Source organism: Osmerus mordax, chromosome 16 (assembly GCF_038355195.1).
Source record: "Osmerus mordax isolate fOsmMor3 chromosome 16, fOsmMor3.pri, whole genome shotgun sequence".
Classification (NCBI taxonomy): domain Eukaryota; kingdom Metazoa; phylum Chordata; class Actinopteri; order Osmeriformes; family Osmeridae; genus Osmerus; species Osmerus mordax.
The window spans coordinates 368,517-395,219 of NC_090065.1; the positions used below are offsets into that span (position 1 = coordinate 368,517).

At 46.0% G+C, this 26,703-nt stretch overlaps 3 protein-coding genes and 1 non-coding gene across 7 annotated transcripts; 1 reads left to right on the plus strand and 3 right to left on the minus strand.

Moving 5' to 3' along the window:
• Positions 1-850: 850 nt before the first annotated feature.
• trnan-guu (transfer RNA asparagine (anticodon GUU)) lies at positions 851-924 on the minus strand. The gene has a single exon. It is a non-coding gene; the product is annotated as a tRNA-Asn (tRNA).
• A 773-nt stretch (positions 925-1,697) lies between these two features.
• LOC136958981 (E3 ubiquitin-protein ligase MARCHF2-like) lies at positions 1,698-4,943 on the plus strand. Its single transcript, XM_067253148.1, has 5 exons — positions 1,698-1,963; positions 2,417-2,685; positions 3,446-3,641; positions 4,420-4,629; positions 4,706-4,943. The coding sequence occupies exons 2-5, from the start codon at positions 2,510-2,512 to the stop codon at positions 4,859-4,861; spliced, it is 738 nt and encodes a 245-aa protein (XP_067109249.1). The 5' UTR covers positions 1,698-1,963; positions 2,417-2,509; the 3' UTR covers positions 4,862-4,943.
• A 760-nt stretch (positions 4,944-5,703) lies between these two features.
• On the minus strand, positions 5,704-8,976 carry LOC136958619 (ras-related protein Rab-11B-like). Its single transcript, XM_067252654.1, has 5 exons — positions 8,358-8,976; positions 7,142-7,337; positions 6,410-6,603; positions 6,111-6,191; positions 5,704-6,008 (listed from the first exon to the last, which is right to left on the minus strand). The coding sequence occupies exons 1-5, from the start codon at positions 8,395-8,397 to the stop codon at positions 5,866-5,868; spliced, it is 654 nt and encodes a 217-aa protein (XP_067108755.1). The 5' UTR covers positions 8,398-8,976; the 3' UTR covers positions 5,704-5,865.
• Positions 8,977-10,124: 1,148 nt separating this feature from the next.
• Positions 10,125-26,646, minus strand: LOC136958617 (protein NLRC3-like). 4 transcript variants are annotated; one of them, XM_067252648.1, is made up of 10 exons: positions 26,531-26,646; positions 24,517-24,630; positions 22,989-23,675; positions 22,566-22,621; positions 20,590-22,405; positions 19,681-19,848; positions 12,255-12,422; positions 11,692-11,865; positions 11,380-11,426; positions 10,125-11,114 (listed from the first exon to the last, which is right to left on the minus strand). In XM_067252648.1, the coding sequence occupies exons 2-10, from the start codon at positions 24,627-24,629 to the stop codon at positions 10,579-10,581; spliced, it is 3,765 nt and encodes a 1,254-aa protein (XP_067108749.1). In that variant the 5' UTR covers position 24,630; positions 26,531-26,646; the 3' UTR covers positions 10,125-10,578. The 4 variants fall into 4 exon arrangements, with proteins under 4 accessions (XP_067108749.1, XP_067108752.1, XP_067108750.1 ...); XM_067252651.1 differs by lacking the exon at positions 19,681-19,848; XM_067252649.1 differs by lacking the exon at positions 12,255-12,422.
• Positions 26,647-26,703: the final 57 nt, after the last annotated feature.

Below are 26,703 nucleotides of genomic sequence, written 5' to 3' on the forward strand. Positions count from 1 at the left end.
AACAGTGTTCCTTTTTCATTTTATTGCAGCAAAGGAGGGTGGATGGACACACAGACATGCCCGGAGTGGGACCAGCCTGGGAGTCCAATGCCCAAGTACAGATATTCATGTTTAAAAAGACTTGTAAAAGGCCTAACTACACTTTTGCAGTGTAAATAACACAATAACAATGTAACAGCAGTGTAACAACGGTGTAATCTCATTGTAATGATAGTGTAACATAATTAAAGTGTAATAACATAATAACAGCGTAATAGCAGTGTAGCTACAGTGTAACAACAGTGTAATAATTGTGTGGAAAGTGTAATAACACAATAAGTGTACTTAAGTACCCATTTTCAGTACTCTTTCCACCACTGCAGTGTAATGATGTAATAACAGTATAATAATAGTGTAATAACAACATAAGTGTAATAGCAACATAATAAAGACATAATAACAGGTAATAGCAACATAATAACAACATAATAACAGTGTAATAGCAGTCTAATAACAGTGTAATAACAACATAATAACAGTGTACAAAAGTGTACAGAAGTGTAAAAATTTTACAAAGTGTAAAAAGTCCTAACAGCATAATAACAGTGTAATAACAGTGTAGCAACAGTATAACAACAGATATAAAGGTGTAGAAACTGTGTAAAACTCATGTTTAAACAGTTTACATGTTTAAAAAGACTACAAAGTCTTTGGATAAAAGCGTCTGCTAAATGAATAAATGTACAAAGACTACAGACTACAGTGTAGTCTTTTTCACTCAAGTTAAAAGTAAAGAAGTATAGGCTCTGACAAATATTTAAGTAAAAAGTAGCCATTACAACTATCTTGTTGTTTAAAATTAAAAGTCAATCGTCCCTGGGTGGGCTTGAACCACCAACCTTTCGGTTAACAGCCGAACGCGCTAACCAATTGCGCCACAGAGACGAGTGGCACCAAAAACATCTTACACTTCTATCTAACAATTGTTAAAAAGCCACTACTATCGATGTTTTATATCTGTGAATCACTAAACGTTGCCTCAAACAGTGTACGCAATATTGTGTGAGCCTACCTTTATGTCAAATTTCCGACATTCGACAGCGACTCCTTTCAATACTGGTGTAATGTCTCCCCATAGTGGGGACTTTACGCTTTACGCAATGCAATAAATTATGATTTGTAGAAATAGGCCTACATCAAACTAATCATAAATTAATTAGGCCTATTTTCCTTTTACAATTGCGTGTTAGTGTCGAAGCAACTTACGTTCAAGCTAGGCTAATCGTCTTGAAATGTAGGCCTATTAGACGATGTTGTTATGACTGCGCGAGCAGTTATGGATTTTAAACTTAGTGAGAGGAGAACAGAGAAACCTGAGTAGATTAAAGCAGAGTAGAGTATAATAGAGTAAAGTAGAGTATAGTAGTTTTTTACCCATTGAAACTTTTAACTTATTTTCCCCAAAAAATAAATAAAGCTTTCTTCTTTATCCTAACCCTTTTTCACATTATTTTTTTTTTCCTTTAGAAACGTGTTTTTCTCTCACACACACAGTGAAAGGAGATGAGCCTAAAACAGTAGATTAAAGCAGAGCACAATAGAGTATTAGTCCTCATCCAGTAAATCTTTTTGTTGTTAAAATTTTGCGTCACGTGGGGTGATGACGGTCATGTGGCCTCTGATCCAGCTATTGCTAAACAGCTGTGCAGTGATGTTGGTAGAGCTAGCTTTCTCAGTGTAACAACAGGGGTTGGTAGCTAGGTAGCTTTCGGTGCTGTGATTGCACACACAACGCACCTTACTAAACATACACAAATGTATATTAACCAGTTTGTTCGACATCAAACGATGGAGCGGATACCAGACTTGTACCGTACTATTATATCAAGCACTATTTTTTGCTGAGTTTTCAATGTCATCTGTAGCTAGCTAGCTAAAGTAGCTAGCATCTGCTAGTAAGGCCGCGGCCAGCGGAGGGAGACAGGTAAGATCACAGATTCAGATAGTTGTGATAGTATAGTTGTTGATAAAAACATATAATATGGCTAGGTTAGCCAGACAGTTATCTCGAGGGTTGTCTTAGTAACATACCAGGGTGTTTAAGTAGACAGCTCGACGTGAGCTGCAGAATCTATGTAAATGATGATTATGATTCTGAAATGTTCACTGTCGCGTATGAGATTTTAGCTAGCTACTATAGCTAGCGTTATTTATTGGTGCATTAAACTGTAGCAAGCGTTCTGACGAGCTTGGTGCGTGGTTTGTTTCGATTTCGCTTTGCATTGACCCAGCCAACGCGCTCAACATGTAAGACCAACCCGAGCTATACTTGTTTTCCAAGTGCAACTGTGTGTTCATGTCTTCAGTATTGTCAGGTCTGTGTCATAGTACAGGCTGTAGAATAATCTACCCCCTCCCTGTTGTCTGACCACGCCAGCCAGCTTGCTGTAGTCGAGGCAGGCAGTCGTGTCTGGCGGCTCCGGTTGGCTTGTCGCCTGGTCGGTCAATCGGTTCTACCCTCGGTAGAGCCATGTCGTCGTCCAGTTGCTGCCACTTGCCCGGTTCGCTGTGTGACGACTCCGCCACCGCGGAGCTGCCCAAGGATACGCACGAGACCCAGTCCGGAGAGGCTCAGTACGTTGCCAAGGTGACGGCCAAAGATGGCCGACCTCTGTCCACCGTTGTCAAGTCAGTCGGTTCTCAGAGGTAAGTTGAAGTCCAGTTGTTGGAGTTGTGAGTAGGATCGTCTCCAGAATTAATCGGATGGGGGGGCAATTGGTTTCCATAAGGGGGCAATTTGTATAAAGCTCTCTTATAGAAGCTTTACGCCAAAATAATAGGGGTGGGTGGGGGGGGGTGGGGGGGGGGGTGGAACAGCATTCCTTTTGGGGGGGCATTGCCCATCAATCCCCCTTGGAGCCGACCCTGGTTGTGAGTAAAGGGATGTTACACCAACATGTAGAAAGTTGTTTATGATCATGTTAATAGTCATTCTCTAACCTGCCCTGTGGCCTCTTCTGCCCTCTTGTTTTTCTGTTTGGTTTCCCTCCTGTTCTCCATCATGTCTCCTTTCCTGTGTCCTGTCCCACGTGTCCTGTCCCACGTGTCCTGTCCCACGTGTCCTGTCCCACGTGTCCTGTCCCACGTGTCCTGTCCCACGTGTGGTGTCCCACGTGTCCTGTCCCACGTGTCCTGTCCCACGTGTCCTGTCCCACGTGTGGTGTCCCACGTGTCCTGTCCCACGTGTCCTGTCCCACGTGTCCTGTCCCACGTGTCCTGTCCCACGTGTGGTGTCCCACGTGTCCTGTCCCACGTGTCCTGTCCCACGTGTGGTGTCCCACGTGTCCTGTCCCACGTGTCCTGTCCCACGTGTCCTGTCCCACGTGTCCTGTCCCACGTGTGGTGTCCCACGTGTCCTGTCCCACGTGTCCTGTCCCATGTGTGGTGTCCCATGTGTCCTGTGCAGTAACGAGGGCATGTGTCGTATCTGCCATGAGGGTGCTGGGGGCGAGACCCTGCTGACCCCCTGCAGCTGCAGCGGCACGCTGGGAAAGGTGCACCGCAGCTGCCTGGAGAAGTGGCTCTCCTCCTCCAACACCAGCTACTGTGAGCTCTGCCACACCGAGTTCACCATCGAGCGCAGGCCTCAGCCCCTCACACAGGTAACTATCTCACACAGGTAACTACCTCACTACCTCTCACATGTAACTACCTCACAAAGGTAACACTACCTCACACAGGTAACTACCTCACTACCTCTCACATGTAACTACCTCACAAAGGTAACACTACCTCACACAGGTAACTACCTCACTACCTCACACAGGTAACATTACCTCACTACCTCACACAGGTAACACTACCTCACACAGGTAACTACCTCACACAGGTAACTACCTCACACAGATAACACTATCTCACACAGATAACACTACCTCACACTGGTAACACTACCTCACACAGGTAACTACCTCACAAAGGTAACACTACGTCATTACCTCACACAGGTAACACTACCTCACACAGGTAACACTACCTCACTACCTCTCACATGTAACTACCTCACACAGGTAACACTACCTCTCACATGTAACTACCTCACACAGGTAGTACTACCTCACACAGGTAACATTACCTCACTACCTCACACAGGTAACATTACCTCACTACCTCACACAGGTAACACTACCTCACACAGGTAACACTACCTCACACAGGTAACACTACCTCACACAGGTAACTACCTCACAAAGGTAACACTACGTCATTACCTCACACAGGTAACACTACCTCACACAGGTAACACTACCTCACTACCTCACACAGGTAACTACCTCACACAGGTAACTACCTCACTACCTCACACAGGTAACACTGCCTCACAAATCAAACACAGGAAACATCTAAGTGCTGGTAAGTGATGTTGCTCCTCCCTCCCAGTGGCTGAGAGACCCGGGCCCCCGCAGTGAGAAGCGGACGCTGCTGTGTGACATGGCCTGCTTCCTGCTCATCACGCCGCTGGCCGCCATCTCAGGCTGGCTGTGCCTGCGGGGCGCCCAGGACCACCTGCAGCTCCGGAGCAGGCTGGAGGCCCTGGGCCTCATCGCCCTCACCATCGCCCTGTTCACCATCTACATCCTTTGGACCCTGGTACTCTCTCTCTCACACACACCCACACACCAGTTGGGTAAGTCAGATACTTACATACCTGTATGTACCTCCCCAGGTGTCGTTCAGGTACCACTGTCAGCTCTACTCCGAGTGGCGGAGGACCAATCAGCAGGTGCGTCTGCTGGTGCCTGACATGAAGGGCGGACGCACCACCCAACATTCCGTCCCCGCCAAGTCCACCAAGAAAACCACAGACGAGACCATCGTATGAGCCTGGCGCCGGGGCTGGGGCCCCTTACTGGGGCTGGGGCCCCTTGCCGGGGCTGGGGCCCGTTGCCGGGGCTGGGGTCCGTTGCCGGGGGTGGGGCCCGTTGCCGTGGGTGGGGCCCGTTGCAAAGGGGTGGGGCCCATTGTCGGGGGTGGGGCCCGTTGTCGGGGGCGGGGCCCGTTGTCGGGGGTGCAGCCTGTTTCCACGGGTGGAGCCTGTTTCCATGGGTGGAGCCTGTTTCCATGGGTGGAGCCTGTTGCCTGGGGCAGAGACTGTTGCCAGGGGCAAGGACTGTTGCCAGGGGCCGTGCCTGGTACTCTGTATCATAATAAATGTAAATTAATAATAATAGTAATTCAGATATTATTAAGGACTGGAACTCGTGCACTTACGGAGCGCTGTGGGAACTTTCCTGTCTGACCTGAAGACCCCGCTTAGCCCTCCATGTCCTCACCTGTGTGAGACCGCAGCCATAGCAACCATGGCTGTGAACACTAGAGACTGACTTCCACCTGAAGACTCATGTAGCAGGATGTAACTGATGCAGCATGTATATCTAACTCCCTCTCTATCCTCTTCTTTCCATGTTCCCATCTTTATCTACTCTATCCTCTCCTCTTCCTCCTCATCTTTCCTCCTCCTCTCAAAAAAGGTGGGGAGAGGGAGGTGGGGAGAGGGAGGTGGGGAGATGGAGAGAGATAGGGAGGGGGATAGGGCTAGCAGTGTCAGTGTGGATTGTTGTCTTCCTGTAACACCTTGCTGTGCAATAAAGAATAAGGGAATCTAGACTGCTGTGGACTGTCTGTCTGTTCTCTCTCTGGTTCGCCATCACCACAAACACAATCTAATATTGTAAAACTTTATTTCATGGTATTAATGTAACGCAAGCAGACCAGCCATCAAAAAGAAATATAATTTATTACACAAAACTAGATTGGTAAGACAGAGAGGGAAGGGATTTCAAGGAGGAGGGACAGGAAGTGAGGTCGGGGGTAGGGTTTCCCTGGTTACAGGTTCTGACAGCACTGTGGTCGGCTCCGCTGGGCGTCGGAGGTGGGCGGGACGCTGATGTCCACCACGTTGTTGCCAGGGGAGTCGTCGTGGGCGGAGCCATCAGAGAGCTGCTTCTGGGACACGATACGGTAGATCTCTGATGGGGGAGGGGTGGAGAAATTGACAGTGTAAGTGTGTGTCTTCCCCACACACACACACACACTGCTCTGTGGAGTTTCACACCCGTTGGGGAGCGTACCTGTGAGGATGTTCTTGAAGGCCTCCTCTACATTGGTGGAATCTAATGCTGATGTCTCGATAAACGACAAGTTGTTCTTCTCTGCAGGGGGAGGAGGGTGGAGGACAAGAGGACCCTTAGTGAACATCTGGTAGTGGGTGTATGTTAATGGTAGTTGTCTTAGTGGGTGTGTCCCTGTGAATGCGTGTCCAGTGGGCGTGTCCCTGTAAAGGCGTGTAGTGGGCGTGTCCAGTGGGCGTGTCCCTGTGAAGGCGTGTAGTGGGCGTGTCCCTGTGAAGGCGTGTCCAGTGGGCGTGTACCTGCAAAGGCGTGCGCCTCGTCGGTGGGCACGGCCCGCAGGTGCCTCAGGTCGCTCTTGTTGCCTAGCAGCATGATGACGATGTTGCTGTCGGCGTGGTCCCTCAGCTCCTTCAGCCAGCGCTCCACGTTCTCATAGGTCAGGTGCTTGGCGATGTCATAGACCAGGAGAGCCCCCACCGCCCCCCGGTAGTACCTGGGGGGGAGAGACAAGCAGGGAGACATTGGATGCACGTATGCATATGGGGACCCTGTGTGTGTGTGTGTGTAAGTGTGTGTGTCCATGTGTGTGCAGGTGTGTGTGTCCATGTGTGTGTGCAGGTGTGTGTCCAGGTGTGTGTCTAGGTGTTTGTGTCCAGGTGTGTGTGTCCAGGTGTGTGTGTCCAGGTGTGTGTCCAGGTGTGTGTCCAGGTGTGTGTCCAGGTGTGTGTGCAGGTGTGTGTGCAGGTGTGTGTCCAGGTGTGTGTGCAGGTGTGTGTGTGTCCAGGTGTGTGTGCAGGTGTGTGTGCAGGTGTGTGTCCAGGTGTGTGTGTCCAGGTGTGTGTGTCCAGGTGTGTGTCCAGGTGTGTGTGCAGGTGTGTGTCCAGGTGTGTGTGTCCAGGTGTGTGTGTCCAGGTGTGTGTGTCCAGGTGTGTGCAGGTGTGTGCAGGTGTGTGTGTCCAGGTGTGTGTGTCCAGGTGTGTGTGTGCAGGTGTGTGTGTCCAGGTGTGTGTGTCCAGGTGTGTGTGTCTCACGCGGAGGTGATGGCTCGGTAGCGCTCCTGACCGGCCGTGTCCCAGATCTGAGCCTTGACCGTCTTCCCGTCCACCTGGATGCTGCGCGTGGCGAACTCCACCCCGATGGTGCTCTTACTCTCCAGGTTGAACTCGTTCCTGGTGAACCGGGACAGCAGGTTACTCTTACCTACACCAGAGTCCCCGATCAGCACCACTGGAGCAGAGGAGAGGAGGGGGAGGAGATGGAAGGGGGAGGAGATGGAAGTGGGAGGAGATGGAAGGGTTAGGGAAAGAAGGGAGACAGCGGGGAGAGGAGAAAGAGGGAAAGAGGGAGGAGAGTGAGTAGGAGGAGAAGAGGAAGTAGAGAGAGAGAAGGAGGAGAGAAGCTCCTTTGTTGTGTCTGACAGGAAGAAATAGAGCCTCTCTCTCCCCTCCCCCCGTCCCCTCTCTCACCCCACTACCTCCCCAGGCAGTCTCCTCCACAACCACACTACACATCACCAGCAGCATGACCCAGCTAGACATGTATGTACAGTCATGTATGCATTATCATATATGTAGCCTACAATTTCATCTCTGTAGTATGTACAGATAGTCATGTACAGTGTGATTATAGCAATGGATGTAGCCTAGAGTGTGATGTTTACAGTCATGTATGTGTTGTGTAGTGTATGTTACATGTATGTACAGTAACAGGGAGCTTCTACAGCCAGGCCCCGTGCTGCTGGTGGCGCAGGCGCGAGGGCTGGGCTCAAGGAGATGCAACACAAACACGGGATCAATTAAAAAAATTGATGAAACCATTAACACAACTCGTGTGTGTGTTTGTGTGCATCAACCGGAAAGTGAACCTCGCGTAACCCAACGGGCTTGATACATTTAAAATGACCGACCCTTAAGCTACAACTGCACGTCTTGTGTTTTAGAACGCGGAGATAAAATATGAATCAGTAACTCGTTCTCTTTTCGTCATGAGTTAGTAAAAGTTGAAGCGTCAACAGAAACAGCGGGTGTTGCACGCTACCTATAAATATAGCCGTAGGCGCAGGAATGTTATTGTGACAACAGGAAGAACGAAATCATGCCCATCAACCGATTTCCAGCGAGGCAACGTTGCTTCTCTAACAATTCCAGTACTTAATACGTGCATATGCGGATGACTGGTGTGGCATTGGACAGAATAAAACAATGATGAAATGACTGAACTGACGGAGAAGCTGGCATCATGTTTTACCTTTGAACAAGAAATCGTATTCATCGTCTCTGTTCCCCATTCTAGACGAGGGTTAGGGTTAGTCTCCAACGCTGATCCCGCTAAAGGATGCGTGAAAATGTATTTATCAGCTGTACATACAGAGGATAAAAGTGTACACCGTACAGCCCAACACGATGCGTCACCGGGGTGTCTTAGCAAGCTGGCCGCAGGGAGACATCCCAGCTCTGCAGGAGGGGAGGGGTCCCTGCGTTTCCCATTCCTACCAGCGGGGGGCGGTGTGCTGCGGCGCACACGTTTGCGTGTGGGTAGATAGATAGATAAATACAAACAAACTCATCACAATAGAAAACAATTAAAGTCAAGAACAAGTCGAGAAAACAGTAGAAAAAAGAAGAGCTGCTAAGACAGCTGCCACTCAGAGCGGCGCTACGTCATGTATGTACTTGTATGTGTGTACGTGAGCTTGTTTCTGTGTGTGCGTAAGCGTGTTTGTGTGTGTGCATGTTTTTGTGTGTCTGTGTGTGTGCGTGCATGCGTGCGCAGGTTCTGGAGGAGGTGACCAAGACTGACCTGGGCAGGAAGATCAAGGAGGGTGTGGAGGAGGTGACCAGGACGGTGCTCCACTCTGCTGAGTCTGTCTCCAGGGTTAGGGTTTCCAGGGTTAGGGTCTCCAGGGTTAGGGTCTCCAGGGTTAGGGTCTCCAGGGTTAGGGTTAGGGTCTCCAGGGTTAGGGTTAGGGTCTCCACGGTTAGGGTTAGGGTCTCCAGGGGAGGAGAACAGCTGGGGCCCTTTGGAACCTTCAAGGCCTTATCACAGGTCTCACACACACACACAGTCTCTCTCTTTCTCTCTCACACACAAACACACACACACCATCTCCCAGGTCTCACTCTCTCTCACAGACACAGCACTGTTCTGAGAGGTTACAGGAAGGTCTACATTTCCTGCCAATCGTAGTCTCCATCTTGGCAGCAGGCCTTTCATTTAGAACAACCTACACAATACTTGAAAAGTGTATGAATGAACTGGCCAACGATGCCCAGAATTTCCTGATGAAAGTCCTAAATATAAATGCAAGTGCTGTATAGATAGCTATGGATTATATTATATTTTGTGAAAAGACTTTCACCAGTTATCACTTTATTCTATAGTGTGTTGCAATGTGTCAGCACGATGTAATAGGTCAAAACAGTTTATGAGTTAGAATCTCAGAAGTACTTCAGACACAAGATTAGCATTCTATTTTGCTGTTTGGGATTAAATAATAAAGATGATCGTAGAAGCTCTATTGTCTGTGATAAGGCATTTCGAGATACCTGGTGTACAGTAGCCTTCGCTTTATCAAAATCACTCACTTAATGTTGCAGTGTAACAGTAACAGTGAGGATGAAGTCCCCCCTTCTCACGTGTGCATTAGTGCAGCAGAGAAATTATAAGATTGACAAAAACAATCATATTTTGATGCAGCCCTAAACACCAAGACTCCCTGATGTAAACAGGAAGTCTGTTCCAGAGGAGAGAAGGTCTATACAGGAACGCCCTGTTCCAGAGGAGAGAAGGTCTATACAGGAACACCCTGTTCCAGAGGAGAGAAGGTCTATACAGGAACGCCCTGTTCCAGAGGAGAGAAGGTCTATACAGGAACGCCCTGTTCCAGAGGAGAGAAGGTCTATACAGGAACCTGGTCTCAGCCTGCTACACACATAACTCATCACAACACCCATGCAACACAGAACTCATCATAACACCCATGCAACACACAATTATACACCTTGGCAACTGCTGCACAGGTCCAGGTTTGCTTTATTTGTCAAGTTGTATAGTACAAACAATCCAACACAAACAAACACAAACAAGCAACACACAAGTTCAAGTGTGCTGTATTTGTCATTTGAACATACGCAGTACAATGTAACATATCCAGGTGACGTTGCTTGCCTGTGGTGTGGTGGCCTTTACAGCCATATGAGACCTGATAAATCTACAGAGTATATGTATGTAACTGACCTACAGTAGGTGGGATATAGTATCATACTGTATGTTGTGACTACCAATCTGGTAGAACTATCAACAGGTACATTTGGAAAATGAATAATGAGAGCTAAAGTAATTGATCTCTACTTAGTATTCAGTTGCAAACTTTACATTAGAAAGTGCATTCCTAAAACCGACCACTGCAGACATAGCCTCTTGTGACAGTTACATGAGTGTGAGAATGCAGCTCTGAGGACCAGGGAGGCTATTCTACTGGACACAGGGTCACTGAGGAGTCAAACCTAACCCAGAACCCTGGATAGAAGGGCTCAGTGAATGTGGTGTGGAATGTGTACAGGTGGGTCAGTTTGTCAGAGGAGACTCTGTAGAAGGACAGAGTGCCGGCCGGCCAGTCCAGATACACTCCTACTCTGTGGGAGCCCGAGGGGGAGACAGGTATGTCGGTGCTCTTTTTGTTGTGCCAGACACAGTAACTGTTCCCATCGCAGACAAGACTCCAGGACACGTCATTGTGTCCGAGCCAACAGTCTTCACCTTTTCCTTTCCTGATGATGCCTTTATACGTTCCTCCTACAGAGACTCCTCCTCCACAGCACTCTACCTCCCAGTAACAGCGACCAGACAGACCCTCTCTACACAGCACCTGTGGCCAGTTGACAAATCTATCTGGGTGATCAGGATACGGCTGCTCATCTCTCCTCCGTGTCACCTTTCGGTTTTCCTCCGACAGAAAGAGGAATCTGTCTGTTGTGTTTGGGTCCAGTGTGACCTCACAGGCATCTGATGGGGGAGACCAAGACACAGACTGACCATCATCGTTCACATTAGAATCTCTCTCTTCCTGTCACCTTCCATTCTCTCTCTCTCCCTCCCTCTTTCTCCATTTCTCCCTCACTCTATTGCTGTCTCTCTGGTTCATAGCTCAGTGGTTAGTGCATCTGACTGGGTATCAAGAGGTTGCAGCTTCAAAGCCCCCTTGTGCTTTATGTCCTTTCAGTTCAGTTCAAGAAATAAAACAGGATTAGTTTTCATAATTAGTACTCACATCTCCTGGGCACAGGACGTATCCTCTCCTCTCCACCATGATCTATGCTGTCGGAAGAAGCAGAGAAACTGTGAGGTATATAGTTTACTTATAGTATGTTAACCAGGCCCAGTTCTATACTGTATTTTATCTAATTCTGGTGTCTTCTCTCTAGAAACATTAGTTAGTCGAAGTTGAAGTCAATGAATGAAATGAAAAATGAAAAAAAATGAAAAGCTGAGAGCAATGTAGAGCTTGTGGAAAGAGGGAGGGGTGGAGTCAAAGAGTGGACGTATATCAAACGGAAACACTGGTTCATCAAACATTTATTACTTGAGTTTTTCCAGTCTGCAGTGTGGATCCTCCAGTCCAGCAGAGAGTAGCTTCAATCCTTTATCTCCTGGGTGATTGTAGCTCAGGTCCAGTTCCCTCAGAGGGGAGGGGTTGGAACTCAGGGCTGTGGTCAGAAAAACACAGCCTTCCTCTCTGACCAGACAGCCTGACAACCTGTAGAAATATAATTATTAACGTCACAGAGTCCATTTGGGCCTGCTAAGTGTGTCAGCACAAATGGGTTGATTACGAGGTGACTGGTGTCTGTTTAACAACCCACATAAGGGAATTACATTTTTATTTAGCAGACGCTCTTATCCAGAGAGACGTACAGTAAGTACAGGGACATTCCCCCCGAGGCAAGTAGGGCCTTGCCCAAGGACACAACGTCATTTTGCACAGCCGGGAATCGAACCAGTAACCTTCAGATTACGAGCCCGACTCCCTAACCGCTCAGCCACCTGACTATCCACCTGCTGGTCTAACCAGTGTTGTTAATGCTAATGCTAATTTCTGTTGCCATACAAATGTATACCTGTCAGTTGTAACTCATGAATACTCACCTCAGTGTCTCCAGTTTGCAGAGAGGACTCCCCAGTCCAGCAGAGAGCAGCTTCACGCCTGAATCCCCCAGGTCGTTGCTACTCAGGTCCAGTTCTCTAAGATCTGAGGAGGAAAGCGCTGAGGACAGCGCTTCACAGCACCGTTCTGAGAGGTTACAGTCATTCAGCCTGAAAGACACCAGGAGAACATATTAACATCACCAGGAGAACTTGACATCACGGGGAGAATGCATGTCCATTTATTTGTTAATATTACTGTAAGAGCCATTTTTATATGTTTGGGTTTAGGACACAAATTGTCCACTGGTGGCACTAGTGAGCTTGGGAGGGATGCCTATTTAAGTAGGTACCTTTCAAAAGGTAACAGGGGGTGCTCTTATGGGAGGAGCACAAATAGTTTTTGAGCGCACGCGTCTAATCGCTGCACAGTTAAATGCTCTTGCTGCACTTGAAAGTGGATACACAATTATTTATTTATTTTTAGCTTAATTGGACATATGGAATTGCAAGTTCATTAGAACAACAATGTGAACAATAAATGGCCATCAAACGCAATTATGACTATTAGAGTCTGATTTCTACCGCCAGCTACGGAGCCGTGTGAGCAGAGAGCGCGTCAGCTATTTCAATAGCCATATACTGTTTGTTTTTTTAAGTCCAAATAGCAGCCCCTCAGTGGCTTTAAGGTATAGGCTTAGCCATTATAGCAAGTCAAAAACTTTGCTCAAAGTAAGTCAGCTTTGCCCAAACATGGAAATTGGAGGAGTTTCATCACGGCGGCGAAGGACATCGGAAGCTGCTGGAAATTGACAGCCTTCACCGAGTCAGCTGTAGCTACCAGCTGATGATCAGCGAGAGGCCGAGCGTCGGATGGCGTGCGGTTTAGCTGTGTTAACCACGTTTCAACCATCGGATCAAGATCCCATTCACCTTTGCCAGGAAAGGACCTGCTCTATAAATACTGGACAGCGGAGTCGTTCACGGGTGGAGGGGCAGGGCTCCAACACGAGGTATGAGTAGCGCCACACTAGTCATAAATCCAATGCATTGGTGGTCAAGGGCAAATGAAATTGACTTTGTGAATTACTGGATTGAACTAAACAATGGATAAGCGTGAAACCGCGGACAGTCCCGAGGCTATTGCGCAGTCGGCTGAAACGAACATTAGCGCGTACGACTGTGATACATTAAAGGACAAAAAGGAAAAACGTGTTGTGAAATTAACTGCTAAAGCACTTTGTGAAAGGCTGGAAAGGTTACAGAGTGACAGAAAGACTAAGCTAAATAAGGCTAGAAATTTGAGGGAAAAGATACAAGTGATTATACAATAAGGTGATAATACATCAGAGGTAAGATGTGCTCTTGATGATCTGGTAAAATTGTGTGATGAAGCAAACTGTATTCATGGTTCTTTAATGGGTTTGCTACCTGATGGTGAAAGGGAAAAATATATTGTATGGTTCCAAGCAAAAATGTTTTGTAATAATGATTTTATTTCCAACGTGAAAATGTGGGTAACAGATTCTGAACAAGGTGGAAATAAGGTTGACAATGATGAGGAGGACAGTGTTTCAAATGTTTCAAGCAAGCACACAAGCAAAAAGAGTGTGTGCAGTGGAAAATCAAGCACTGCTTCCTCTGCCAGAGTCAAGGAGGGGTCAGACGGCTTACAACGGGGTCAGATGGCTGAGCGGTTAGGGAGTTGGGCTATTAATCAGAAGGTTGTTGGTTCAATTCCCGGCTCTGAAAAATGACGTTGTGTCCTTGGGCAAGGCACTTCACCCTACTTGCCTCGGGGGGAATGTCCCTGTACTTACTGTAAGTCACTCTGGATAAGAGCATCTGCTAAATGACTAAATGTAAGGAAGAGGCTGACAGAGCAGCACTGCTCGTTCGAGTGGAAGCTTCAAAGAAAATACAGGCTTTGGAAGAGCAACAGCAAAAGCTAAAAAGGCAAAAAGAACAGCTGGAGCTGGAAGCTTTGCTAGAAGCATCCACTGCTAAATTAGCAGTTTTACAGGCCTCGGACGTGCAAATTGTTTCGAGGGCATCACCAAACGCAATGAATTCTTACCTGAAAAGGGCACAAGGAAAGAAAGCAAGTGAGCTGAATGCAATGGCAAAGGAGTACCAGCCAGTTCAGCTGAACAAACCAGTCATTGCCAGCAACTAACCCAACACCAAAGGTTAAGGAGCCACAGGAGGCTAGGTGGCAACAAAGGATTCAACCAAGGGAGTGGACTGAACCACAGGGCTGGTATTGCCGGCCAGAGATATTCCTCTATTTGATGGGGATCCTCTTCAATATATCTTATTTAAAAGAGTATTCGAACAAGGTGTGGAGGAAAAGGTCTGCACTGGTGACTGCTTGTATTACCTGGAGCAGTTTACTAGAGGGCAGCCAAGGTTGAACCTGCTCAAGGCTATGCTCATGCAAAAAGATTGTTGCAGGAACACTTTGGAAATGAATATAAAATAGCTGCTGCATACATGGAAAAGGCTTTGGCTTGGCACTCAATAAAATCAGAAGATGTGAATGCATTACAAGCCTACTCTCTGTTCCTGCGGTCATGTTGTAATGTTATGGAGAAGTTGTGGTACATGCAAGAGTTGGACATGATGAGCAACATGAGAGCAGTGATGTCTAAGTTACCATTTAGGTTAAGAGAGCGATGGAGAACTGTTGCACATGACATTCTGGAAAAATCCAATCGCAGAGCTCTGTTCAAGGATTTGGTTTCATTCATCGAAAAACATGGCAAAGTTCTATCTGACCCTTTATTTGGCGACATTCAGGACATGTCGTCAGGAAATTCTGGATCAAAGGTGGTTAACAGGTTAAAACCACAGACAGCGGCCAGAGTTAAGGGAACATCTCATGAAAGGACTCAATCTGGCTGGTAGAAGAACGCACTTTTTGCTGCAAACCCCATGGTTTTAACCCTAACAGGTTAAAACCATGGGGCAGGAAAAGGTTGTGCCGGCATATAAGTGTTCTGATTTGGAAGTGTCTGGGTTGGAGAGCAAACTCTTCTATAATCTACCAGAAGTCCTCAGCCAAGAGAAAATGCCTGTCAGTACAGATAACATCGTGACCGAAGGAGATTTGGCAAAATGGCCATATCTGTCAAAAGTTAAAATCCCCTGCATTAAGGCGAATGTGGACCTGTTGATTGGAAGCAACGCACCCAAGATGTTGGAACCTTGGGAGGTCATTAACAGCCAAGGGGACGGACCCTATGCTATGAGGACAGCGTTGGGTTATTAATGGACCTTTAACCCTTGTGCTGCCTTCGGGTCACAAGACCCAAAGGTTCATAACGAACCATCGTTGTGTTGACCCAATTTTAACCAATACAAAAACAAATAAAAATAATTTTCTTTTAACCTTTGCAATATGGGGGGTTAGAGACAGCCCAACGGTTAAAAGAAAATGCTTCACTTTGTTTTTGTATGCGGTAAAGTTGTCGCAATACGACGGTGGGTCACAATGACTGATGGGTCAGAATGACCCGAAGATAACACAAGGGTTAATAAGGTAACGACTGCAACATTCCTTCAGCAGTCATCAACAAGATTTCTGTGTCAATATTGGGGGAAATGCTGAGTCAGCAGTATAATCATGAGTTCAATGAGAGAGCTACAGAGGAGAGAGGTCTGTCAAGAGAGGACATCAAGTTCATGAAAATTATGGAAAATTCAGCAATACTTGTAGAGGGTCACTACAGCTTGAAATTGCCCTTCAGAAAGGAAACAACAACAACTGCCCAACAACTTCTCTGTAGTAAAGCAAAGGCTTCTTAGCCTGAAGGGAAAGTTCCTGAACAATAAGTAGTATTATGAGGAGTACGTAACATGTCTTAACGATATGATCATCAAAGGATAAGCAGAGCGGGTACCTACACACCAGCTGTATCGTAACAGTGGCAAGGTGTGGTACATCCCTCACCATGGTGTATATCACCCAAAGAAGAGGACGCTAAGGGCTGTATTCGACTGTGGAGCATCATTCAAGGGAACATCATTGAACCAGCAGCTCCTGCAAGGTCCAAACCTTACTAGCACATTGCTTGGAGTCCTGCTCAGATTCAGACAGGAAACTGTAGCGGTCATGGGTGATATACAAGCAATGTTCCATCAGGTTAAGGTGGCTGAGGAGGCCTGGGATTTCCTTGTTTCTGTGGTGGTTAGATGGAGACCTGACCAAAGATGTGGCTGAGTTCCGCATGGCTGTCCATCTGCTTGGAGCGGTGTCCTCTCCGAGGTGTGCCAGCTTTGCACTAAGGAAAACAGCCGATGACAGTCAGGCTTTCCACCTGAAGTTGTTCAAACTGTTAAGGAGAACTTTTACGTTGATGATTGTTTGAAGAGTATGGACTCCAATGAAGAAACTACTCCTTTGGTCAAACATTGAATTGCTCTTTGCAAAAAAGGAGGATTTATGCTGACCAAATGGATGAGTAACAGTCGCACAATGTTGCAAACTATACCTGAGGAACATAGGGCAAATGATCTGATGGCACTGAATCTTGACAGGGACACTCTTCCTGTTGAGCGAGCTTTGGGTCTGCAGTGGTGTGCTGAGACTGATTCCTTCCTCAAAGATCTTCCACCAGACGTGGAATTCTGTCAGTGACAAGCTCTGTTTATGATCCCCTCGGATTTCTTGCACAAGTGGTGTTGCCTGCCAAAATCATTTTACAGGACCTTTGCAGAAGAAATGTTGGATGGGATGAAACCATACCTCAGGACATGTTGCATCAGTGGACTAAATGGTTGAAGTCTTGGACGTGTTGTCTAAGGTTGAGAGGTGCATTAAACCTAACGGCTTTGGCAACTCCAAAAAAGCCCAGCTTCATAATTTTTCAGATGCTAGTGAAGCAGGATATGGAGTAGTCACTTACCTAAGGATGCAGAATGACATAGGGAACGTCCATCTTGCATTCCTGACGGGTAAGGCCAGAGTTACACCTTTTGAAGACGATCACCATTCCTCGTCTTGAGCTGACTGCAGCCGTCCTTGCTGTTCGTGTTGACCTGATGCTGAAGAGTGAATTAAGGCTCCAGTTGCAAGAGTCAGTCTTTTGGACTGATAGCACAGCAGTGCTTAAGTACATAAAAAATTAGGACGGTTTCAACAAGCTCACGACAATCAGGGAATCCACCAAAACATCCCAATGGCGACATGTTGGCTCCAAGGAAAAGCCAGCAGATGACGCATCTTGAGGAGTGAGGGTTGAGGTATGCACGGTCATAAATGGATTGGTGGTCCAGAGTTTTTGCAGGGACCCGAAGACGACTGGCCGGCAAATGTTGTGACAACTGCAATACGAGCATATGACTTGGAAGTAAAGCAGGAAGCCAAAGTGAATATTGTTAGGGTGGATGGCTCACCTGATGCCACCAATCGACTACGGACCTACTTTTCAGATTGGAGGAAGCTGAAAGTAGCAGTGGCTTGGTTCCTCAAGATCGGAAAGGCTTTTTTGGAGATGACTCACAGGAGGCGTGTGCCAGTAGCTCAATGTCGCCAAAAGAAACAAGGGCAGCATTTGTCGACAGGGGATCTTTTGGAGGCCGAGCATGCCATTATTCAATATTGTCAGCAACATCAATTTGCAGAGGAGATTTCTATGTTGGCATCTGGAAAACCCACAATGAGGCAGAGTGCTATCTACAGGTTGGACCCATATATGGATAATGGGCTTCTGAGAGTTGGAGGACGGTCGACAAAAGGCTCATTACCAGAGGAAATGAAACATCCAATTATCCTCTCAAAGTATCAACACATAGCCACGCTCATCATCAGGTACATACATCAACAGCTTGGCCATAGTGGTCGTAACCATACGCTGTCCACGTTGAGGCCCCAAAAAAATGGGTTACAGGTGCTTACTCAGCTGTGAGGGAAAATCATAACAGAAAGTTCCTTCTGTAGAAGATACAATGGCAGAATGATGGAGCAAAAGATGGCAGATTTGCCAAAGGAGAGGATTCTTCCTAATCTTCCGCAATTTACTAACGTTGGAATCGACTATTTTGGACCACTCGAGGTGAGGAGAGGACAAGGGACAGCTAAGCACTATGGAGTGATATTCACTTGTATGGCAAGCAGAGCAGTACATTTGGAAGTGGCAAATTCTCTGGATACAGATGCATGTATTAATGCTTTGCCCCGTTTTATTGCTAGGAGAGGTCAAGTTGCTCGCATCCAATCAGACAATGCAACTAACTTCAAAGGAGCGGAAAAGGAGCTAATGGAGGCTCTGTCAACTCATCAAATCATGCACAGATTCAAGGAGTGTTGCAACAATATGGAATCAGGTGGTGTTTCAATCCTCCTGCAGGCTCACATCATGGTGGTGTATGGGAGCGTGTAATCCGCATGATAAGAATTCTCAGTTCCGTCCTTCGACAGCAGATGTTGGAAGAGGATGGGCTTTCTACAGTTGTGTGAGGCTGAGGCCATTTTAAATGATCGGCCTATCACCAAGCTGTCGGATGATCCACATAATCTTGAGCCAACCACTCACTCCCAACCATATTCTTCTAATGAAAGGGAAGCCATCATTACCATCTGGATCGTTTGAATCGCATGATCTGTATGTAAAGCGAAGATGGAAGCAAGTTCAGTACATTTCTGATCTTTTCTGGAAACGTTGGATACGTGAATATCTACCTTTGCTGCAGGAAAGACAAAAATGGAATAAAACAGCGAGAAACCTAAAACCAGGAGATGTTATTGTCATAATGGAGTCTGATTTCTACCGCCAGCTACGGACCAGTGTGAGTGAGCAGAGAGCGCGTCAGCTATTTCAATAGCCATAGCCTGTTTGTTTTTTACGTCCAAATAGCAGTGGCTTTAAGTTATAGGCTTAGCCACTATAATTAAATTAATCTTTCAAGGTGTTGGAGCTGAACTATGACCAAAACAATTCCTTCTCCTGCAGTGACATCTGGTCAGAGGTCACGACTCCTAACATGATCATCTGAGCAGAGGTCACCACTCCTAACATGTTCATCTGAGCAGAGGTCAGGGGTCACCATTACTAATATATTCAGCTTGTGACCTCACGTTAGCTGGTGTGTCCAATTACATAAAACCATTTGAACATTGTGGAGAACATAGAAGTTAGAATGCAATTGTCCGAATATTGTTTTATAGATTGACATTTTCCTTTATGTAGTGTAAGGAAGTTGACTGCCCTGTGTAGTATAGTTCCTGGTTAGTAAATCAACGTTTCATTCAAATATGTTTGATGCACTTCTTGATGGACAGGGAACACTCACTACTTATCAACGGAAACTAATAGTTGCATCTCATCCTTGTCAGATAGTTTATACTTAACTTTGTCAACTTTGTCTAATTCAAGCATGCAAATACAATGTCTGATGTGTGGTTGAGTTATCAGTTAATTAGTCAGACCTAAGTGTCTCCAGTTTGCAGAGAGGACTCCCCAGTCCAGCAGAGAGCAGCTTCACGCCTGAATCCCCCAGGTCGTTGCTACTCAGGTCCAGTTCTCTAAGATCTGAGGAGGGGAGCGCTGAGGACAGAGCTTCACAGCACCGTTCTGAGAGGTTACAGTCATTCAGCCTGAAAGACACCAGGAGAACATGACATCACCAAGAGAACATGACATCACCGGGAGAACATGACATCACCGGGAGAGAACACAACATCACCAGGAGAACATGACATCACCAGGAGAACATGACATCACCGGGAGAACATGACATCACCGGGAGAGAACACAACATAACCAAGAGAACATGACATCACCAGGAGTACATGACATCACCAGGAGTACATGACATCGCCAGGAGAACATGACATCACCAGGAGAACATGACATCACCAGGAGAACATGACATCACCGGGAGAGAACACAACATTACCAAGAGAACATGACATCACCAGGAGTACATGACATCACCAGGAGAACTTGACATCACCAGGAGAACATGACATCACCGGGAGAACATGTGACATCACCAGGAGAACACGACATCACCGGGAGAACATGTGACATCAACAGCTCCTTGTTGTCATGTATTGATAGAATAGCCACTTAAAAATGTCAGAGAGAAAATGGTTTGATATACAGCTATGGAAAAAAATTAGACCACTGCATCCTTTTCTTTCTTTTAAAAATAAGTTGAGAAAGGACAATTTTGAGTGAAGAACAGAAGGTTATCCCAGTGGCCACTTACATTTTACCCTTCTGTTCCTCACTCAATTTTCTTTCTCAACTTTGTGAAAAACTAAAGAAAAAGGTTCAGTGGTCTTTTTTTTAATGGTGATTCCATGAATAGTTAAACTATCCCTTATACTTACAGAGCATTTCTGGAGGCTTTGACCGCTGGCAGCAGCCCCATTAGACCTTCCTCTGATCTAGAGTATTTCTTCAAGTCAAACACATCAAGCTTCTCTTCTGAAGTCAGCAACACAAAGGCTAAAGCTGACCACTGTGTAGATGAGATGTTCTCACTGGAGAGACTTCCTGACCTCAGGTAGTATTGGATCTCATTAACTAGAGAACGGTCATTGAGTTCATTCAGACAGTGGAACAGATTCATGCATCTCTCTGGAGTGGGATTCTCCCTGATCTTCTCCTTGATGTACCTGACGGTCTCCTGGCAGCTCAGTGAGCTGCTGCTTGTCTGTCTCAGCAGGCCTTGGAGGAGCTTCTGATTGGACTCCAATGAGAGGCCCAGGAGGAAGCGGAGGAAAAGGTCCAGCTGTCCATTCTTGCTCTGCAAGGCCTTGTCCACAGCACTCTTGTAGAAAGACTCGGGTGGGGTGGCAGGTATATTCAAGAAGGTCAGCATTGTGCCGCAAAGGGTTTGATGTTCAGCCATTGGATTCTTGTTGTTGATGATGAATGATAGAAACACAAACACAGCAGCCAGAAACTCCTGAAAGCTCAGATGGACAAAGCAGAACACCTTCTCCTGGAAGATCTGACTCTCCTCTCTGAAGATCTGTGTGAACACTCCTGAGTACACTGAGGCATCACAGACATCAATTCCACACTCTCTCAGGTCCTCCCAATAGAAAATCAGATTGCCTTTGTCCAGCTGTTGAAAAGCCAGTTTTCCCAGTGACAGAATGCTCCGAATGCTCTCTTCATCCCAGTCTGCATCTGCATCAGTTTTCTTCTGAAACTTCACTTTCTTCTGTTTGGTCTGTAACACCAGGAAGTGTGTGTACATCTCAGTCAGGGTCTTGGGCATCTTGCCCCTCTTCTCTGTTCTCAGCATGTGTTCAAGGACTGTAACAGAAATACAAGAGAAGACGGGTATGTGGCACATGATGTAAAGACTTCTTGATGTCTTGATGTGTGAGATGATTCTCCTGGCCATATCCTTATCCCGGCATTTCTTCATGATGTACTCCTCCTTCTGTGGGTCATTGAACCCTCTTATCTCCGTTACTAGGTCAACACACTCAGAAGGGATCTGATTGGCTGCTGCAGGTCGAGTGGTTATCCAGACGAGAGCAGAGGGAAGCAGTTTCCCCTGGATGAGGTTGGTCAGCAGCACATCCACTGAGGTGGACTCTGTGATGTCACTCTGGCTCCTGTTATCTGTGAAGGCTAAAGGGAGTCGGCACTCATCCAGACCGTCGAAGACAAACAGAATGCTGCGTGCGTCATGGATGAAGATCCCCGTTTCTGTGAATCCTGCAGAGAAGGGACGAAGCAGTCCAATCAGACTGATCTCTTCTCCGGCCATCAAATTCAGTTCTCGGAACGGGAGCGGGACGATGAGCTGGATTTCCTGGTTGGCTTTTCCGTCAGCCCAGTCCATGATGAATTGTGCCACAGAAACTGTTTTTCCAATTCCAGCCACTCCCTTTGTTAGAACAGTTCTGATGGTGTGTTCTGGTGTGTCTCGTCCAGCTGAGGGTTTAAAGATGTTGTTGCATTTGATGGGTGTCTCTTGTCTTACCGACTTGCTGAATGCTGTTTGAATATGTCTCACCTCATGTTCATAATTGACCTCTCCACTCTCCCCCTCTGTGATGTAGAGATCTGTATAGATGTCACTGAGAAGAGTTGGGTTTCCATGTTGATCGATTCCCTCAATCACAGTTTGAAACTTTCTCTTCAGTTCTGATTTGAGTTCCAGACCCAGCTCATCCAAAGGATCTAAGAAAGAGGCCATATTTATTGACAGGGCTTTGGTTTCTTAGATTAAGTGATTGATAGTCATCAAAGACAAAACATTCAGTTCGATATGATGATATCAGATGGATTATGTTCATGAACATTCAAGCGGCCTTCATTGACTAATTATGGAGTATCTTACTTCTCTGCAGTGTTCCTTTGAGCGCATTCTGGTTACTGTTCCTCTGACACTCGCATCTGTTTAAGATGAACACAAACATGAACACCAGACATCACATCACACACAGACATCACACACAGACATCACATCACACACAGACATCACACACAGACATCACATCACACACAGACATCACACACTTCAATCTGGTCACAGATATAATCTGCAAGGTGCAGGACCAATACATACAAAATGTATTTGTCCTTGCTGCTAGTGTCCATTTGAATTACAATATGTAATTCTATATTTGTGTTATGTTTTTTTTGTTAATTGTTTGTGAATGGATTGTATGTTCTGCTGGCTGTGCAACAAATCACCCTTTGAGGAGAATAGAAAAATGGTTACCTTACTGTTAATACTACACAATGCCACACATCTTCTTACCCTTGTTCAGTAGGAATGTCTTTGTTTCTGAATGCAACAGGTTGACACATAGACGAGTCACTCTTCATGGACACACAGCTGGGTACAGGTGAGGCTGCTCTCTCCTGTCTGATGCTTGGTTCAGTAGTAATATGTTTGTCTCCGAAAACAACAGGTGCCTCCATAGACCAGTCACTCTTCATGGACACACAGCTGGGTACAGGTGAGGCTGCTCTGTCCTGTCTGATGCTTGGTTCAGTAGTAATATGTTTGTCTCCGAAAACAACAGGTGCCTCCATAGACCAGTTACTCTTCATGGACACACAGCTGGGTACAGGTGAGGCTGGTCTCTCCTGTCGGATGCTTGGTTCAGTTGTAATATGGTTGTCTCCGAACACAACAGGTGCCTCCATAGACCAGTTACTCTTCATGGACACACAGCTGGGTACAGGTGAGGCTGGTCTCTCCTGTCGGATGCTTGGTTCAGTAGTAATATGGTTGTCTCCGAACACAACAGGTGCCTCCATAGACCAGTTACTCTTCATGGACACACAGCTGGGTACAGGTGAGGCTGCTCTCTCCTGACTGATGCTTGGTTCAGTAGTAATATGTTTGTCTCCGAACACAACAGGTGCCTCCATAGACCAGTTACTCTTCATGGACACACAACTGGGAACAGGTGAGGCTGCTCTCTCCTGCTGGATTGGGCTTCAACACAACAGACAACAGGAACATACCTTCAGTCTCTCATATGTTCTGAGTAATGATCACAATTAAAAACAAAAACTGTATTAGATGAGTTACGGTTTGTGAAAAGCTTCAAAAAAGGAAATTCAAATAACCACCACAATCCTAACTACAGATGGACAAACTAATTATTTTGTGATATGATATAGTACACCTACATAGCAGTGCTGTAACAGGTGTAAAAGCTGTGTAAAGGAATAAACCTATGGCCAAAAGCCAAATAGCCTTTTTGTTCATATTTAAAGAATGATGATTATAGTTTCAATGCTTCCCTGATATTTGTTATTGTTCAAATATAACGATTCAGATTGGCATCTTGGCCACTGATTGGTAACTTGGCACACCCATTGTTATTTGGGTTGTGGTGCGAGTAACAAGAGGGAACTGAACAATGGAGTCACAGCCTTAGTTGAGAGCAAACAGTTTTTAACCATCTCCTATGTATCTACGTCATCTTATACATCTACTTTTAATTTTCACACTTGACATTATATATTTATTGTGCTGACCTACAACGTTTTAGGTAGGATATTACATTTCATTAATTTCAACAACAAACATCCGCATAGGGAAACATAGGTGAGGTGCTTTAATATTACTCTTCTATCACTTGTGCTGTAAGGTATTAAAACAAATTGGGCAGTGGTGTGGATTTACCATGTAAGTTGATGTGCCACAAGCCTTTGTGATTAGTTGTGATATGGCATAAATACCAGCAATTGTTTTTTGAGATTTTGAATGGAAGTGCAGCCGAGCTCTGAGATGGACAACAGTCCTTAACAATTATGGATTCTCATCTTACCTCTTAGTTTTGGTGTTCGTGTCATGTTCTCCAAACAGGCTCATGTTCAAGTCAGTGGCCCCCTTCTCTTTCTCCCCAGAGTGACTCATTTCATCATCCTTCAGAGGCCACATGCTAGATAGAGAGAGATGAACAGGTTTACAGGAGAGGTGGGCATCAAGATGACATGTTTTTATATGCAGAACAAGGGTTAGGTTTAGGGTTAGGAACAAGGGTTAGGGTGAGGAACAAGGGTTAGGGTTAGAAACAAGGCGTCAGTACACAAACCACTGTACTTTACCAATAGATCATTATCAGTAGGCTACTACCAGCCTCTGGTGTATGCCTTGTGAATACCCCCACAGTGGACAGCACTACTACAAATCGGCTAAAAACTACACCCTCCTTTTTGGCAACTCAGGACTACAAATCCGCTAAAAACTACACCCCCTTTCTGGCAACTCAGGACTACAAATCCCTAACCCGGACTAACCCTAACCCTAGTTTTTCAGGCACACCATCTCCTAAGCTCCGGGGAGTCAGGTGGCTGAGCGGTTAGGGAATCGGGCTAGTAATCTGAAGGTTGCCGTGCAAAATGACGTTGTGTCCTTGGGCACTTCACCCTACTTGCCTCAGGGGAATGTCCCTGTACTTACTGTAAGTCGCTCTGGATAAGAGCGTCTGCTAAATGACTAAATGTAAGTCATTCGTTTGGTCCGCACCACAGTTTCAGACCAGTCCATTGTCCTATGAGGAATACTGGCAGCTATGGGCATGGTTTGATGTTAGCCTGTGATAGACAGATGGTTCATCCAATAACCTGGCAGGTATTTCTTGTGGCGGATTTTTTCAGAAAAGCTTCCAAGGACGACTTCCCAGATAGTTATGTGTAACAAACCACCTAACCTCCTGTGTAGGAAACCATCTCAGGAATGAGGAACCTTTTCTTGTCTGGCAGTAACCATGATTACTCTGAAAGCTCAGTCCTAACAACAATATTGCCTCTGTGGTCTGTGGAAACCTTCTCAAGTCAGAGGAAATGCTGTTGTTTTCAGACATGGGAGGTGTGAGGAGCCTCGTTTCCACTGCACCAGCCTCGAGGAGCCTGGTGCAGTGGAAACAGGTTGGTTGAGTAAATGTACAGAATGTATACGTATTTATTGAATGTATAGAATGCATGTGGAATGTTTTAGGTGAATGTGTAGAATGTAGGCTATTTGGTGGATGTACAGATAGAATGTTGAAAATACTGAATGTGCAAGTGATATGTTTAATGGAAGGTGGGGTCAAAGACACGTGTATCCAGGATGGATAATTACGTTTTATTCTACTCTATGATTTAAAAGCATGGTTGGTGTAAATAATTCAAGCCAAACAAACACCAAGATTCGCCTCTGACAGTGACATGTACCAATGCATCTGTTCATTCCAGAAACATGAATCCTGTTGTGCAACACTCCTACCACCACACCTGAAGCTCAGCTAACCTGCTGTAGCTCACATCCTACCACCACACCTGAAGCTAAGCTAACCTGCTGTAGCTCACATCCTACCACCACACCTGAAGCTAAGCTAACCTGCTGTAGCTCACAGCCTGCCACCACACCTGAAGCTAAGCTAACCTGCTGTAGCTCACAGCCTGCCACCACACCTGAAGCTAAGCTAACCTGCTGTAGCTCACAGCCTGCCACCACACCTGAAGCTAAGCTAACCTGCTACCATTTGCTCTCCAGTCAATAGAGGGTCAAAATACTCAAATGAAATTAAAGCAGATCAATGATACAGCATCTATAATTTCTTTGAGGAACTTGTATTCATTACAATCTGCCGTTTTCATACTTACATCACTACTGTGATGGATATAAAAAAAATCAGAAGTTCTACAGTCTTGGATTAACCCATAATTTAACCCAAATAGTATTTATCCCTATTTGAAAGCATCAGACATGATTTCCACCTGGACTGGCAGTAAATAAGTAACCCTCTACCCTAACCCTATACTTTCCAACATATGAACAGAAAACATTCAACTGACCTTTATAAAACGGTGTCACCATCCACCTGCTCCCTGTGCTCCATCTTGTTCTGCGTTTAGTAACATTAGTAACACTGCCAGCCTTATCACCTGGAGGATCTCCTCAAACTCACCTGACCGCAATCCTCAAGACTATTGTCTCTGCTGTGGGAACCATCACAAAGCCTGGAATG

Bases quoted from the DNA above. Each gene is read 5' to 3' on its own strand.
- LOC136958981 (XM_067253148.1), top strand. From the start codon at position 2,510: ATGTCGTCGTCCAGTTGCTGCCACTTGCCCGGTTCGCTGTGTGACGAC. The intron at 2,686-3,445 runs GTAAGTTGAAGT...TGTCCTGTGCAG, and splicing joins AAGTCAGTCGGTTCTCAGAG to TAACGAGGGCATGTGTCGTA. The intron at 3,642-4,419 runs GTAACTATCTCA...CCTCCCTCCCAG, and splicing joins GGCCTCAGCCCCTCACACAG to TGGCTGAGAGACCCGGGCCC.
- LOC136958619 (XM_067252654.1), bottom strand. From the start codon at position 8,397: ATGGGGAACAGAGACGATGAATACGATTTCTTGTTCAAAG. The intron at 7,338-8,357 runs GTAAAACATGAT...CCTCTGCTCCAG, and splicing joins ATACGATTTCTTGTTCAAAG to TGGTGCTGATCGGGGACTCT. The intron at 6,192-6,409 runs GTACACGCCCAC...CTCCCCCTGCAG, and splicing joins CGAGGCGCACGCCTTTGCAG to AGAAGAACAACTTGTCGTTT.
- LOC136958617 (XM_067252648.1), bottom strand. From the start codon at position 24,629: ATGTGGCCTCTGAAGGATGATGAAATGAGTCACTCTGGGGAGAAAGAG. The intron at 22,622-22,988 runs GTAAGAAGATGT...CATCTTAAACAG, and splicing joins GACATTCCTACTGAACAAGG to ATGCGAGTGTCAGAGGAACA. The intron at 12,423-19,680 runs GTCTGACTAATT...GGTGTCTTTCAG, and splicing joins TGCAAACTGGAGACACTTAG to GCTGAATGACTGTAACCTCT.